At 36.1% G+C, this 17,114-nt stretch overlaps 5 protein-coding genes across 5 annotated transcripts; 3 read left to right on the forward strand and 2 right to left on the reverse strand.

The window, feature by feature from the left end:
- Positions 1-221: 221 nt before the first annotated feature.
- On the forward strand, positions 222-407 carry EV154DRAFT_389809 (uncharacterized protein; the record flags this gene model as incomplete). Its single annotated transcript, XM_051595099.1, has 1 exon — positions 222-407. A coding segment is annotated over one exon (186 nt), but the record flags the coding sequence as incomplete, so codon positions are not given.
- A 1,074-nt stretch (positions 408-1,481) lies between these two features.
- On the reverse strand, positions 1,482-4,466 carry EV154DRAFT_492975 (uncharacterized protein). The gene is made up of 2 exons (XM_051599742.1): positions 3,621-4,466; positions 1,482-3,565 (listed from the first exon to the last, which is right to left on the reverse strand). Exons 1-2 carry the CDS (start codon positions 4,441-4,443, stop codon positions 1,521-1,523), a joined length of 2,868 nt encoding a protein of 955 aa, XP_051462718.1. The 5' UTR covers positions 4,444-4,466; the 3' UTR covers positions 1,482-1,520.
- A 246-nt stretch (positions 4,467-4,712) lies between these two features.
- EV154DRAFT_590927 (uncharacterized protein) lies at positions 4,713-7,993 on the reverse strand (the record flags this gene model as incomplete). Its single annotated transcript, XM_051606889.1, has 6 exons — positions 4,713-4,880; positions 5,529-5,730; positions 5,789-6,424; positions 6,501-7,069; positions 7,124-7,806; positions 7,870-7,993. The coding sequence occupies 6 exons, from the start codon at positions 7,991-7,993 to the stop codon at positions 4,713-4,715; spliced, it is 2,382 nt and encodes a 793-aa protein (XP_051462719.1).
- A 3,114-nt stretch (positions 7,994-11,107) lies between these two features.
- On the forward strand, positions 11,108-12,758 carry EV154DRAFT_411996 (amino acid/polyamine transporter I; the record flags this gene model as incomplete). The annotated part of the gene is made up of 3 exons (XM_051595488.1): positions 11,108-11,426; positions 11,494-11,554; positions 11,630-12,758. 3 exons carry the CDS (start codon positions 11,108-11,110, stop codon positions 12,756-12,758), a joined length of 1,509 nt encoding a protein of 502 aa, XP_051462720.1.
- A 275-nt stretch (positions 12,759-13,033) lies between these two features.
- On the forward strand, positions 13,034-15,773 carry EV154DRAFT_547626 (FAS1 domain-containing protein; the record flags this gene model as incomplete). The annotated part of the gene is made up of 4 exons (XM_051604767.1): positions 13,034-13,565; positions 13,620-14,003; positions 14,079-14,516; positions 14,590-15,773. The coding sequence occupies 4 exons, from the start codon at positions 13,034-13,036 to the stop codon at positions 15,771-15,773; spliced, it is 2,538 nt and encodes an 845-aa protein (XP_051462721.1).
- Between the last annotated feature and the right edge of the window lie 1,341 nt (positions 15,774-17,114).

Raw genomic sequence — 17,114 nt, forward strand, 5'->3', positions numbered from 1 at the left:
ATAATCTATCTTGTTTACCAGTCTATAAATAAACTCTTTCGCACACTTTTCCTTCCATCTTCTTTCCGTTTTTTAGATATTCATGAAAAACAGTACCTAATGAAAGGAAGTGATAGAAATTGTGAAACGACGAAATAGCAAGACAAAGTGACGATATGCTAAAGAACCTCAGCTACAATGCTGTCAGGTTTTACACATCCTATATTGACATATAGCCCGTTGAGCTTTCTCTTCTCAAGATTTCTGGCGGCATTGAAGAAGAAAGTCAGGGCAGACTTACCAAAGACCATGGGAAAGCTGGCTTTGGTATCCTGTCCATGTTACAAAGGATAGGGTATATGTTTCCTTACGGTTCTTTAGAGACTTTCTCTACAATGTTACTGTACTTTGTACAAGTTTTAGGTGAGTGTCATTAACCATATTTTTAAGATACGTTTCTAAAAAAACAAATATTATGCAGGGGATAAGATCAGGCTTTGGTCGATCTAGCAAGTTTCCTCGCGCGTTCACCCGATGAATTTATCTTCTCAGCAAATATTCCAACCTAAGTTGATGATAAAACTTCCATAACGTCTTAAAATTACTTTAGACGTTCGAGGTAATAGAAAAGTGTCTTTGTGCTTCGCCTATTAACTTTGTTTCATAAAGTGTGGTATTGATTTTTTGACCTTAAACAAGATCAAAAAATCGTCGCAAGAAAACAAAGAGGTTGAAGTTTCTTTGGCAAGAAACAATTTGAATTCCGGAAAAAGTCAAGATACCCACCATCCCTTCGACCTTCGAAAAAAGGACTATTCTGAAGATAAAGGGAGAGCATATTGCTGGATATGAGAAACTTAAAATATACCTCGAATAAAAGGATGATCTTAGCATCCACCTCTGATTAATAAACAGACAATTATAAACTTTCCTACCTAAACAACTTATTAGTGCTAGTCATCACAGAACATGTGAATAATATTGTAATTTAATTATCCTTTGCCGACCAAGAGGTCAATTTTTAGTTTTTTTTTTCTTTTAGATTTCTGTTTTTTTTTCATTTTGTGCTAAAACCACATAATAAATGCTACTGTCTACAAAAGGAAAGATGTTTCACGGATAAAAGATCGGGAATAAGTAACCCGGCTTTATGGAAATTTCTTCGTTACAACACAACTCTAGGCTCCGACCAATGAGAGATCAGAGAATTTAAGGAACAATATTAAATCAAGGACAGCTATCTTACGATCTTCAATAAACCAAATGAATGGTCCATCATATAAAACTACGATGGATCTGAGCTGTCAAAAATACAAGCCACAATATCTTCAATCTTCTATAAATATCAGGGCAAACCTGCCCGTCTAGTTAGCTCTTAATCAATTTTTATACAAATAAATCGACAAGACTTATAATTGTATTCTCTTTGTTTTTTTTTATCTATTTTTTTCTGTAAATCTATTCTCTCTTAAAGTCTATTTTTACTACACATTTCACTTTTTACCGAAGTACAACAGTGTGTAATAGTAATAAAATATTTATTAAAGACCAAGAATTTTTTGGGATGTCTCGTAAAGATGTGTATCTGGCTGTTTCTTCAAGTAATCCACACTTAAATCTATGGTTGTTTGGATATCTTCTTGTAAATCTTCTGGTTCACGAATAAGACGAGCTAATTTCGATAAAGGTTCGTAAAACAAGGGTATAATGGTTAATTTGTGTTGAATATCTTGCTTAAATGATAAACTAGCATTTGCTGCATCATCTGCTAATGTGGCATTATTCAATAACCGTAACAGGAAATTGAAAACTCGTTGAACAAGTGTGGTAAGCGCTTTAATGGCATTGTTTTTGGTTTCCTGCAAGAACTTTTCCAATTCTTCCTCATGTTTTTTCATGGCGTCTCGAAGTTTTCTGGCCGAAAGATTCTTTTGTTTTTTGTTGCCACGTCTTCGATCCCTTTTCGATATAGGCTTTACAGGTGGACGCTCTGGCGCAGCTGTCAAAGACATTTCTACCTCAATCTCTTCGGATAGTTCCACTAATATATTGATAATGGCCCAATTGATTTCTTCAAAGGTGTTTTGCGATTGCGACACGTTCAAGACCAGCTCAAACAGACTATCCGGTTCGGGTGTGTCTGATAGTAGTACTAAATCCATAATACGGTCTAAGAACTTTCTTTCGGGTGCCATTCTCATAATATCCTGCTCCTGCTCTTGTTGCTGATCCAATCCGATATTGACAAATCTTTTAATCATTTGTTTAACCAAGACGGGTGCTTGGTCGTATAATCCAGCACACTGTAGTACCCAACTCACGGGGACAGTGAATTTAGATCCACTCGTCCAGAGATCAAACCACACCTTAATCAACCTTTCCTTTTTATCTGTATCTCCTAATCTCACCATTTCTTGTAGCATGGCCGCTAAACCACTATACTTGACGGAATAAATATCGTGCGAATTTGATAGATCTAAAGGCTTGAAATTGATTCTCTTCGCAACAGGCACAAGAGGTGTCGCAAAGTACCATTCGAAGTCGTCGCGCGTCTTGAACAATTGACGAAAAATACAACAAGCTACACCTTGCCCAGTTGTATCCTCTCCTACCAAAGATAAAATCACACCCAGGAAATGGTTTTTAAACCAAGCTCGCGAGCGAGGGGCTTTGGGATCTTGGCCAGGCATGATTTCTCGAAAATGAGTCAACAGCAGGTCGATGAATTTTTTTGGTTTTGTCATGAAAAGACCTTGCACCATCATATATTTTGAAACCTGAGGTCCATCATCAAAATAATGAATCAGTATCGTGTTTGCATGATCACCTTGCTTCAAAAGCCATTGTAGACTTGTGAGAGAAAACGTTTGTAATAAGGTGGGCACAACATACGTAGAAAAGGAAACGCACGAGGATAATGCTACTTTTAAAAATGGAGCAAAGCAACTAGATGTTGTTTTAGACTCGAGCTCTGTATTTAGCCCCTGTGCTAACCAACCAACATAGTATTGCACAATGTCCGAGTTGGCATTTTGAAGGCAATCACCTACCCAATCCTTCACATGTTGGGTCGCATCACCCCTTGTCATTCTTTGTAATAAACGACAACATCCATTCATTAATACTTGATCCGAGCAGTTGCTAAATTGTGATAGATCAATAAAAGCGCCTGATTTTGTTTCATAGTATGACGCATCTGCTGCCTCTGTATCTTGTTGATGGTGTTCATCTGGTATATTGAATAAGTGTACAAATGCATAATATGGTGCTGATCGCTTATTATAGGACTTTTTCGATAATAACGACATGATTATATCAGCGACAAAATTCAAATGACGATGAAATCTATCCCTCGCGGTCCAATCTGCTAATAATAAATCCAGCACAGTCTTTCTATCTGCTGGATAATGTTGTTTGATTGCTTTTTCTAGATACATATCAAAGGTGGATGGTGTCATTGTAGTCATCTTTTGAATCCAAAATAAAGTGCCCTTTCGTATCGATTGGGCTTGAGAGTATTTATCGGCTGTCCATGATTCCAACAACTCCTTATTCAATAAGGGGTTACCCGTTTCCATCAGATCAGCTACGAAACGTATAATTTTAGAGGTTTAAACATATCATCTTGTTGATTACTTTACCTGTCTGCGTTTGATGTTCCATATAAATCTTTGCGATATATGGATACTGATTCGTCTGCATTTTGCAGCCATTCTCCAATCCCAAATAACCGACGGTAAATGCGTCTTTTGTGAATTCAGGTCTGGCTAGTGCATTGCCCAAAAATTGATCTACATGTGTCGCTAGGTACTGCGTATCCTTTGCCTTCAAAATTGTAAATAATTTCTTTGCGACATCAATTGTATATGCAGGTTCATGCTTAATTCTGTTGTCCAAGGTGTGCAAAAATAATTCTTGAGCAAGATCTCCATTCACTCGTTCATTTTCTTCCAAGGTACAACAACAGGTCAGCCAAAGATGGGTGATGATACCCACATAATTGCATTGTATGAACTGCATCATGGCTTCAACCCACTCTATGGACGGAGCAGCGGTACCAGCTGTGAGCACAAGACCGTAGAGACAAACTAGAATCGTAACATCGGATTGTTTACGTAAGGCTACCCAGGTTTTGGCAGTGATAGCGTAAGGAAACTCGATCAACCAGCTATTGCCATGCTGCTGCAACAATCCATTCACACATTTCCGAAAGGCATCGATAAAGATGGATTTGGTATACTGAGAGCTAAATGGATCGTCTTCAAGATCAATCGAAAGCAATAGTTGAATGAATCTGTCAAAAAATAGAAACGATTCCGCTTTTTGGTTTGGGTAGATGAAGGCGGTGCTTGTTCGAACTTTTTCAATAATAACTGCACTATCCGGGTTGGAAAGTAATTCGAGTATGTCTTTCAAAGACAGATTCGTTTCCTTTTGACTGTTGAGTAAACTACTGAGATCCATGGAAAGAAAAAATGAGATATAAAATGCATCGTTTTTGGAATCGCGTGAAAAAGGATTGGTGTTTTCTAGCCCTTTAGACAGTCACTCTGTTAATTATGGATTATAATTCACGACGTCTTCAAAGTGTATTCTGTCGAGCACGTAATGCCGGACACCTGCGTTAATGACACCAGATATGGCATGTTTTAGGCTTAAAATATAGGCACTTTATTAAATGGCGTTTTTGAGTACTTCGCCTATTGTTGTTTAAAATAACCCAGTGTACAGGACTATTTTCTGCAGATTTCAGAGGTGAATCTATTGTAAGTTTCATTGTTATCTGTCAAATGTATTTGATTGCAAGTCTTTTCAGTCTCCTTGTGTATTATTATGTGCTGTGTTTCTTCTTTTGCCTCGAGCGAAGGTAAATATAACAGACCATTTTCTACTTTGTGTGACTATTGGAAGGCAATGTAAAGTTGAATAAGAATCAATGAAACAATTGACGGTGTTTTCAGGGTTAAAGAATTGAAGCAGTCAGCGCATCTTATAGTTAAAATCAATAGGACCCACATGCTACAACCTTTTAAATGACAACCACACTTAACCCGAACTTAATCTATCGAATACAGTTTTCACACTTTAAATTCAGAAAATGTTAATTTTTTTTCAGACGAATCAAAATTTACTTTCAGACATTGATTTACCTTTTTTGGACAAAATAAATAAAAAAGCAGACAAATGAAATTTAGTTTTAGGATGATTTGATAAGTTACTATAAGGTTTACCTGTAAAATCTTTAAACCTTCTCCTCACTTGAGTGAGACGAGGTAACCACATTGGAGGTGGCGTTTAGTCTTTTAAAGACAGTTGGTCGGCCTTGGCCATCCCAAATGGATTGAGATATAGCAAGCATATTTTTCGCAGCCATCACATCACGATTCCAAAAAATATTGCATCGTTTACAAATCAATATTTGATGGATGTGTGAGGATTTTTCGTCAGTACCGCACCTCATGTTTTTTAAATCATTACTAAAACAAGAATTGCATGTCTATAAAACTATTACTTTAGTCGAAGGTATTGATATACATTAATATACTAACCTTTGATGTTTTAAACTCGTTAATATCAACAAGAAGTAACTCTCCAAGCTTCTCTCTTCTTTTCAATTGTCGATAAAGCTTGTCCGTTACACCGGAGCGCAAACCCTTAAACTTTGTTTGGCTTTTGTTCTTGAGTCCATCGCCAAAGATGATTAAAGGCATTTTATTACGATCCCCTTCTTCGAATTTCTCTTTATGTTCTCTTCATGCAAGTTTCATTATTAAAATACAGTCATATCATGGTTTGTTAGTACGCTTACCTTTTGATAATTTTCGGTTTAGATTTTAAAGAGTCAACTATTTTAGATCTCCTTCGCTTTTTACTCTTCTTCTTAGTTTTCCTTCTTTTCTTGTTGTACTTTGTTGATCCATTTAAAAGGATATTAACGGCGTCCTCTATACTCTTTTGTGATGCGATATAATTACACCATCTACTATTGGTAGTTCTAAACCCGTAGAAATTAAAAAGTGTATCAATATGTTGGAGAATATACGTAATGTACAGTATATAGGTATCATGAGACGCGGTTTTAGGTGAGGGGATATTGGTCTCAATTTGATCAATTCCCAAGCTTTTCTTGAGTTCTTGTTCCTGTTTATGCCTTTGCGTAACACCGCCCATATTGTAGTATTCTTTTGAAGAAAGACGTCTCACATCATTGTCTCCATGGTAGGATACAAACACATCCTTCCTTCCGGGATCAACAGTACATGGCCTAAAATAAGTATTTACCTCGTCAGTGTTAAAGTCATCGAGTTCTAGGGCAATGCTTTTAGTTGACGAAAATGGTTCAGTACGACGACAGAATAGTAAGCGGCAAGTATAACCATCGGTGTACATCCCGTTCAAAAACATCTTGCCGTTGGTTGCAGGCAGCTCCTTCAGATCTTTAAGGCTAATAATAATAGACAAAATGTTTATCATTAATATTGTATGAAGAAGGTTCTCAATACTCTTTCTTTCGTATGTACCTTCTAATTTTTAGCTTGGCAAAGTTAAAACAATCATAAAAATACCTTTGTGTGAAGCTAAATAAAGTCTCGTCCTTTTCTTTCTTTAACTTTGAGCCAGGGAATATACCAGTAACGTTTTGACTATCGATTTTGATAAAGCGCCACTGCAAACCTGGATTGGGAAACAGGCTAAATATTCTCGGCAGTACGAAATACTTTGCTTTATCATCTTTCTTCTTTTTCTCATCAGATTGAACCGTATCTTGAGGTCTTCCTGGTTCTGAGTCATGCTTCTGTAAAGTAGAATTTTCCGCAATGATTGATTCATACTTGGATAGAATGTGTCTTAATGCCGGTAAAATACCAAAAGGGGCAGTATTCTGAGTTGCCTTTGTAATTGTGAACGATGGCAAGCGGTTCTTGAGCTCCACAATTAAAGGGTTTATAAATGCCTGTAAACCATTTTTTGTTTCTTGGCTTAATGGTGGGAGGATATCATCATTTAGAACGGTAACAGGATCAGATGATAGTACTTGATCTAAAACATGTTCATATACAAGTTTCCTTATGACAGATTTTTTAACGTCCTAAGTTAAGTTTGTTAATAACTTGTAAGTTAGCGCTTCCTGATAGTAACTCACAGGAAATTCTTTACAAATCATATAAATGAAATAGTTGCAGATAATGTTCTGAAAATTCTCAATGTAATAGTTATTATAACACGTAGCAGTAGTTTCACATGCAGTTGCAAGCACTTGACCATAATTTTTCAGCCCATCTTTTTCCACGTTTAAGTTTACTCCCTCTAGATTATTAAGCTCCATCCATACGTCTTCCAAGTGGTGAATTTTGGCATACTTTAACTGAAAGTCTTTGATCGACAGCTGTTTACAAACCACTCTACACAATGAATACCAGAAATTTTGCTGAAAAAATTCATTGGACAAATTATTGGGGTATTGTAAAATGTAGTCATTGACAAAGATTTGAGCTTTAAACAAAACAAGACGTAAGAAACTAGATAGATCCTGGATCTTGTTTACGGCCTTCTGTAATCGGTCATCATCATCATCTGTTTCATTTAAAAAGCCCTTTAATGGAAGAGATATAGTATATCTTTGATTTTTAGCACCAAGATCCTTTTCGATCAATTCTTGTAAGGTATAGTTATGGTTAGGGCACAATTTACTTCTCGCAGAAGAATGACCACTTGTATCACAAGACTTGCAAATCAGGGTCGATGAGCTTGAAGACGCAGTGGTCCTGTTTCTTTTAGCCACACTCTTTTCTTTTTTCGCTTCAAATGTTTCCTTTCTCTTTAGGCCTGATTTATTTTATGAGTTATTATGTTTGGCTATATTCCTGAACATATACAGTGCATTTTTACCTCTGTTTCCACCAGCAGGTTGATTCATTGTGCCGGTACTCGTTTCGTCCCCCATCTTAGCAAGTTTAGCTGTTATTTTGGCATTTATAAAATCTTCTGTAACTGGGTAAATACGAGGTCTCATATTTTTTTTTTTTGTGAAAGAAGCACTGTTTGATGTATTGTCAATTAAATCAAGTTACATTATAATGCTCAAAGTCAACGTCATCTAAAGTAATTGAAATTCCGTTTCTCCCCCTTTTTTACTGTTATAACGTATTAACTGAGGATTTGTGTAAAAAGAGCTCATAAAAATACACCTTTGAATACATTATGAACTATCAATGCAGAATATGAAAACTGTAAAATTCATAGGATACATCCTTTGATAGCCTTTGCCTGGATTTTTTTTTATTTTATTTGTTATATATATATTACGTTAGTATGAATCATTTTTTTACTTCTGTCTGAAATATATTTTTGTTCATCTGAAAACATTATTAGGTTTATCTGAAAATAAGTTTTCCTTGTCTGAATTTAAACTGCTAATACTGTAATGAAGAAGGTTTTTGGTTCAAAGGTCGCCCAATATGTTTGCAAGATCGAATTTATGATCCCTTTGGGGATTTTTTATCAATTCAATGCTAGTCTTATATTACTTTTCGTGGAATTTAACACATTGCTGTTGCATAGCTGTTGCATAACGTCTGATGCGCACAATTCTACAACTGTCTGGGCAAACGTCATATAAGTGACCTTTAACACTGGATTTGGATTTCACCAAGGTATTTATAATTTTACCATAAATAAACACGGTTACAGGCTCTGAAAAACAAATTAGTAACTTGATTTTAGGAAATACAAGCAAAGTATTAAAACAACAGTTTTTTTTTATTATCCGTCATAGTTTCGAATAGCCGTATGAGCGAATTTGATGATACCTCTGTATACGGCTCAGTCAATCTTGCGACAGAAATTGTGAATGGGTTAGAACCAATCAAACTGACATTGTGATTATGTACTCTGCCTCCATTATCCTTAGTTCTGTATTCAGATTAATACGTTATTGGTCATCTATAGTCTTGTATCATCTCGTAAGCCATTTGCGCTGTTAAGGCATGTTTTCAACATTATGTCTCTACTTTTAAAAAATGTCTAAATTACGATGATATTTAGGATTTCTCAAAGTTCTTGATTTAAATATTTGGTCAACGAAAGTACACAAACTGGAATTAAAAATCCCAAATATGGCTAACAATGGTCATGTGGGATTTTTTTTTATTTTCGTAAATCTGAAATAGGAACTTACCCTGCACAAACCAAATTGGTTTGGCTTTAATGCGCTTAACTTTTTTTCAAGTGTAAGCATTAGTAACTATCATCTTGATATCATTCTAAGAAAGCATGCTCGTTTGTTCTTTTTAGCTAAAACCTTGTCCAACCTTAATCAATTTTATCTTTGGGAAAAAAAACAAAAGTGATACACAGCTGCACAGAAAATATTAGTCTTTTGAAGCATTTTGTGGGATTGTACCTGTCGGAACGTGGGATATTTTTTATAAACCATTTATCAAAATGACGACGATCTACGAATATTTATTTATCAAAATAAATTTTATTTTCGTCTTTTTAAACAAAAGTGGACACGGTGGTTGTCACGAGCGGTATCTTTGAATATACTACTACTTGTGTATGGCTATCTACGCTGGGTTTAAACCAGAAGTTAAATCTGGAGATTTACCCCCATTTTATTTCATTCTTTCACTCGGGTGAGGTTTTTGACAAAGTTAGGATGGACTTGAATTCATGAGCTTAATGAAGGAATAAACGGATGAAAAAACCAGCATAGTATAATGGTATTTAATCTCGTACAACAATTAAGAGAATTGATTGCTTGGCTGATTGTGTAGACTTAATAGATAACAGTATTGTTACTGTTACACTATATTAGACTCGACTAGTTGTTCCCATTTTTTTTCTCAATGTTGCATTTAGATGTAGAATATCAATACAATTCATGGCACTATAAAACGATAAGCATGGAAGATAAAGAATCAAAAATACGACCATCAGTAGTCGCTGTCAAATGTAATCAGTCAATAATTAGTAATAATAGATCATCTAGTTTTTTTTTTTTTTTTTTTTTGTATTTTAACAGTTGTACCAGTATGTCAGAGACAACTCTAACTGAATTCAAAAACAGAAGGTTTATTTCTGTAGATTGTGGAGCACAAGCCAGATGTGTATTCATTTACTAAAAAAGCTCTTATCGTTAAGTGATTATTTTTAATCGTGAGCTTTTATTTATGGGGTTATAAAGTTCAACATAAAATGTACTCCTAATCGAGCCATTTTCAAGATAGTTAGTAATAAGCTATAGTCATGCTTTTATTGTTTTTATCTTTTAGTTAACTTCAAAAGTCCGCCTACTGCAATCTTTCTGTTTTCGAGCTACAGTCAGTTGATTCCTTAAGAGCGCGTTTTGACACGACACACACCAGTGAAAAAGCCCGAGAGCTGGGGAAGAAAAAAGGTTGACAATTTACCATTTACGGGAAAAAGGATTTACTCGGGTGAAAAACAATTGAATAACTGATTTATTACTGCGCAACATGTCTGATTTTACAATATCTGATATGCATTTCAAACTGTAATTGATTGCACTGTACAGATAATGAGGTCACAATGCGATTAGATATAAAAAAAAAACCCTAAATTTGGCATGGTAATTGTAACCATTGGACCAATAGAACTGACCCGATGACAAATTTTGGGCATCTCACGCCCAATCCTTTTACTTTTACTCGTGCCTTTCAACTCCAAACTTCAGATATACGCTGCCAATATATAGTTCATCATCCGATATATGTACACACACATTATCGTTATGTTCGTGGGAGATAAGATAGACTTTCAAGACATGTTAGACGAATAACAGTATGTGTACAAAATAAGATATAAATAATACAAAACATATAAATATAAGAACGTGCATCATCATTTTTTCCCCTTTTTTTTTATCAACAATAACCTAGCTTAAAAAAAGCCTGTTCTACACAAGCTAAATCACTTTTTTTTATATATAAAAAAACACAAGCACATACAGTCGTATAATTCCAAAACAGCTATTTCCTCTTCTAGTTAAAAAGAATTAAAACGACAACACATATATATGGCAGACACAGATAAAGTTATTACCAAAGAGATCGAACAAGGTCAAGGACAAGAGTTGAGTGCCGATGAACTCTTACTTCAGTCCATGGGTTACAAACAAGACTTGAACCGTTCAATTTCAGCATTCTCTAATTTTGCTATCGCCTTTTCATGTTGTTCCGTACTTTCAGGCTTACCTCCTTTGTGGGGTGATGCAATGATGGCAGCTGGTTCTTTGGGTACAATTTGGGCTTGGGTCATCACATCTTGTTTTACCATGCTGGTAGCATTATCACTTGCTGAAATTTGTTCTGCTTACCCAACCACTGGTGGTCTTTATTTTTGGGTATCAAAGCTCGCCACTGCTGATTGGGTGCCACTTGCATGTTGGATGACTGGTTGGTGTAACTGGATTGGTTTATGCTGTACGTCAATATTTGTTATTTCTTGTCCTCCAAAAAGACTAAACTTGTTTTATTTTTAATATTATAGTTGGTATTGCTTCGATTGATCTTGGCCTTGCCCAATTCATTGCCGGTATTATTTCAGTTTGGTAAGCGATAATTCACATGGTATTTCTTTACCGAAAAAATAAATAAATAAAAATTCTCACACTTTACAAATATAGGAATCCTGAGAGCGAACCATTATCTGTCTATGCTCAATATGGTATTTTCATTGGTATTATCATTATCCATGGTTTCATCAATTCTGTTGCTGTTAGCTGGAATGGTATTATGAACCAAGGTGCATTCTTTGCTAATATGCTTGGTATTCTGCTTATTGTTGTTGTTGGACTTGCCCTTACCAAGCCTTTAAACACTGCTGAATTTACATTTACTCAATTCTCGAATAATTCTGGTTTTTCAAATAACGGATTTGCATTCTTACTTGTCATCCTTCAATCACAATATACCCTTTCTGGTTATGACAGTGCTGCTCACATGTCCGAAGAAACCAAAAATTCTCAAAGCGGTTCACCTTTTGGTATCCTTGTCTCTGTTGGTGCCAATGCTATTTCTGGTTTAGCATTTTTGCTTGCTGTTAGTTTCATGGTCAAGGATTACGACCTCCAAATTCTTTCCGAAACTGCTATTCAACCTCAAATGATCCAAGTCTTTGTCGATGGCGTCGGTGCCAATTGGACATTGGTTTTTGTTATTTTCATTAACATTAGTATCTTCTTTTGTGGTTCTGCATTGACTCTTGGTTCTTCCCGTATGGTGTACGCCTTTGCTCGTGATGGTGCCATGCCTTTTTCCAAGTTCTTGCATACATTGAATCCTAAGACCCAATCTCCTGTTAATGCTGTCTGGTTTAACATTTTAGTTGCCGGTGTTGTTGGTATTCTTTACATCATCAACTCCACTGCTTTCAATGCTATTGTGTCGGTCAATACCATCGGATCTCAAATGTCATACTTGGTACCCGTCCTTCTTCGTGTTACTTCATCTCGTACAAAGTTCCAACCTGGACCTTTCAGCTTGGGTAAGCTCAGTGTTCCTATTGGATGGATCTCTAGTTTCTGGCTCATGTTTACGTGTGTTCTCTTTGTTCTCCCCACCGAAGCCCCAATCACACCTGATACCATGAATTACGCCATCGTTCCCTTTGCATTCATCATGCTTTGTTCATTAACTTACTTTTACTTTTGGGGTCGTAAGTGGTTTACGGGTCCTGTCCGTGTCATCGATGGTAAAGTTGTTATCCTCGATGATGATAACTCCATTCATTCACTCACTAAAAGTGAACTCTAATTTTTTTTTTGCAAAAAAAATAATAATTATGTATATATAATATCCCCCTTCTATCCCCTAATAAATCATTACCAAATTCAAATCTAGCCAATGGTAGAATAAGCATAAAATATTACGAAACCTCTTGTTATGCGGAATATATTACAAACCAGTTTTTTTGTTGCTGTAATATGACGTTTGTATGATGGAAAATTTATCTCGGTTTCTCCCTATATAAACGTGAATCGCGGCTGGCCATTCTTTAACTTCTTTAATAACTTTTACTTTATAAAATTATGATTAATAAACAGTTATTGTATATACTGTTGTTAATAACGACAGTATTTTCCCTTGTTTCGGCATCGGTGTTTGCTAGCCGTGTAGAAGATAAACCACAGTCAATCTATGACATCTTGGTCACTGAACAAAAATTCCATGATTTTCTGATGCAAATTGAAGAAGCTAACTTGGTTGATGACTTTAAGAATATTGATAAAGGTACTGTCTTTGCTCCTGTTAATGCAGCCTTTGAAGGAAAAACTACTTTGATTGCACCCCGCAAGAATTTGACCAAAGAGCAGCTATTGTATCATATTATTCCTGTTTCTCTCAAGTCGGGTGATTTATACGACGGTAGACTCTTGGACACTCAAGCTCAATTAGACGGTGTCACTCAAAAGGTCAAGGTCTTGAAATCTACTATCTCAAGAAACATTGAAGTTGGTGCTGACAACGGTCAAGAACTTGGTCATGTACTTGAAGAAATGGAGGCTACGAATGGAATGATTCAAGCTGTTGATAAAGTATTGCCTTTGCCTGTCTATTTAGGTAAAAATATATCAATTAATTAAAAATATGACCAATACTGATGTAAATGTGTAGATGAAACATTGCACATCAATCAAGAGACTGAAAACTTTTATGAACTGGCTAAAACCGCACGTATCGATCGTGAACTCAAAAATGCCAAGGGAAATACTATTTTTGTTGCAAAAGATGATTTCTTTGGTGATACTCTTGATCCTATTCAAAAGAAGTACCTCTTGGAGCAGAAGGGAGGTAGAAAGGATTTGGCTCGCTTCTTGGATCATCAAATTGCACCCAAGATTTTCTATTCTCATGATCTCAAGGAAGGAAAATCTTCAATTGCCACAGTTGAAGGTTCCGAAGAACTTGATATTGTTGTCAAACATAATAAGCTTCTCCCCTCCACTATCACTGTTAATGGCGTAAAAGTGATTCATCAAGATGTTTTATCAGCAAATGGTAAATGATATAAGCAAACAAACAAAACTAAGAAAAAAATTCCCATACTCACATATATCTTTACATTATAAACAGGTGTAATTCATGTACTTGAAAGCCCCATCTTACCAAAGAATAAGGAATTCCTCAAGCTATCGGCTCGTAAGGTTTTAGTCGGAATGAATGCTACTCGCTTCATTGAACTCTTTGATGAAAATGACCTCGGATCTTATTTGGACGATCAAAATGATGTAATCACCATTCTAGCTCCGTCCAACCATGCTCTTGATGAACCTAAGTTTATGACTGCTGCTGATACCAAGTCATGGTTGAAGTATCATATCGTTCATGGTCGCTATACTCCTTCTGACCTTCAAGATGGTCAATTGTTAGAGACGGAATCTCATGGTGATTTGGGTAAGGCCTTCCAACGTATCGATGTTCACATTGTTTCTCAAGACCAGGATTATGAAAATGATAAACTATTCAGAGAATCTATCACATTTGGTAAAGCTGGTGTATTAGGTGATCCAGGTAAAAAAAAAAAAAAAAAAAAAAAAAAAAAAAAAAAAAACCTAGAAATGTTTTTAATGTTTACATTTTTTAGTCACTGTCGGTGACAACTTAATTATCTATCCCCTCGCGAGATCTCTTGTATTGCCTCGCCCTCCCCTTAGTCGTCTTCCTGTTAATTTGGAATTGTCAACCTTTGTTGCTGGATTATATGCATCCGGTGCTGGTGAGGAAATTGAAAATGCCCATGGTATTACCTTGTTTGCTCCTACCAATGAAGCCTTCAGCCGTCTTGGTCTCTTGGCTAAATTCTTATTGCAACCCGAATCTAAAAAGAAGCTTGAACAAGTTGTTACCTATCACGCTGTTCGTGGTGTATTTTATGAAAACTCTACTTCCGAAGGTGAACACCGTGAAGTCACTTTGTCCTCAGGTGCTGAAATCAGATTGAATAAGACAGACCATGGCTTCTTTGTTCGTGGTAGTGGTGCTGCTGATGGAAATGATCGTAATACTATTGCCCAAGTAATCGATGCTGATATCTTGACATCCAACGGTGTTATCCACACAATTGATCGTGTTCAATTACCCAGCTCGCTTGAAATTACCAATCGCGATCTTTTATCTGCTGAGGGTACTAATAGCTTATTGAACCTTTTGGAACGTACCAACTTGACCGATAAGGTCTTGGACAGCTTGGATAAAGATACTCCTTACACCATCTTGGCCCCCTCCGATCAAGCCTTTGGTAGATTGAACCTTACTCATTTGTTGGAAAATCCCGAGAGACTTCTTAAAGTTGCTCGTTTACATATTCTTCCTGTCGCTTTGCCTCGTATTGATATCGGCGAGACAGCTGACAATAGCTACTATTACAATATCTTTGGTAAGAAGAAGGAAAGCAACAATGATCGTAAAGAACACAAGGATGTCCCTATGACTGGTATTGACGTTCCTACTTTGCACGGTGACACCTACGTTGTCATTAGTAAAGGGCTTACTGGTGGTTACACAGTTACAGTCAAGGGTACTTCCCAAGAAGGCGCTGATGTTATCAACCTCGGTCGTTCTAGCGCTGGTGGCGGAGTTATTATGATTGATCGTGTATTGCTTCCCAAGGAAGAACTTCACAGAAACGGCTTACCCTGGTGGGCTATTACTTTGATCGTCATTGGATCTTTAATTGGTGCAGTTATCCTTGCTGCTGCCGCATACATTGGATGGAGATACTATCAAACACGTCGTGAAGGTCATATCAGCTTGAGTAACCCTAACTAATACGTTGTTTCTTGACACCCATTCCCAATTATTAGCTTTTCACATTAAAAAAAATGAAAATAAATATTTTTTTTTGCAACTAACCTGTGTCTTAAATAACAAACATCTTAACAGTCAGCTTTATAGCTAGTTATATAATTTCCATTAGTCTCATTTTGAAGAAAATAAGTCCATGTATGCCTTGTTAGCTATAAATAGATTAATTTCATAAAAAAAAGATTTAATATTTACAGAATGAGATACACATTTTAGCAAACTAACTCTTGTGTGACCATGCAAGAACGTACTCGTTACACACACACTGCAAAAATGAACAGTAACGTTTTTTTTTTTTTTTAAAAAAAAATAGAATAAACACGCTTTGAAATTTTCCTTTTTCTTTTTTATATATATAACTCGTTATGCCTTACACGTCCTATAACGCTTATATTGTGCAAACTAATGGCGCAGTATTACTGGCCACGGTGATACTCAATTATTTTATTTTCTCTTTTAACATTTGGTCTCTCACATACATCTTTGACGCGATGTTTACTCAATGTTTAGGTAAGAGTAAGAATAATTGAATTACCTGAGTGTGGTTCTAATCAAAGCCCATTCAGAAATATTGCTTTCTATTTTATGCATTCACAATATTTATTCAATTTACAAAGGAACAATTAACCCATACTTTGCCAAGGTTAAGGTTCCTTATGGCGTTTATTTTTTCAGTAAGTAGAAACATTGAGAAAGTAACTTTTATTTATTAAACATTACTGCCTCAGGACCAGGACCTCTCTCAAAAAACTTTTTTAAAACAGCACACTTAGTAGTACATGGTAATATACGTTGAATGATTAGACATATCTTTATTATAAAGGCTAAAATATTCATGTACGTATAGAATTCTTACTGGGAAAACAACCTGTTCGACCCAATACGCCCACACCCGGTCCAAAGGCACAACAATCCATTTCAGCCGCCCCCAGTATTCCTGCTGTCAGTACTTCTGTTCCCGGTCCCACAACCTCTTGTCCACCAAGCGTTACCAGCATCTTTAATACAGGATCCAACTCTTCTTTCGACATCTCACCTCAGAGAGTCTTTAGCACTTTATCCAATTCAGTAGCTCCTAGAAACAGTACGTTTAACAGCGCAGTACCCAAGCTTAAGTTTGCATCATGCATTAAGCCCCCTCTTCGACCATCTGCCCATAGAGAGCGCATTATGTGGTATATGAACAGAACAGAAGAAGTAGTTGCCGATTTTAGAATCGAACAGGTAAACACAAGAATGAATAGATACTGGAGTAGATCAATAATATATTAACAATACAATACTTAGATTCTCGAATTCAAGAAA

This window comes from Mucor mucedo, assembly GCF_025094135.1.
Source record: "Mucor mucedo strain NRRL 3635 chromosome Unknown EV154scaffold_6, whole genome shotgun sequence".
Lineage (NCBI taxonomy): Eukaryota > Fungi > Mucoromycota > Mucoromycetes > Mucorales > Mucoraceae > Mucor > Mucor mucedo.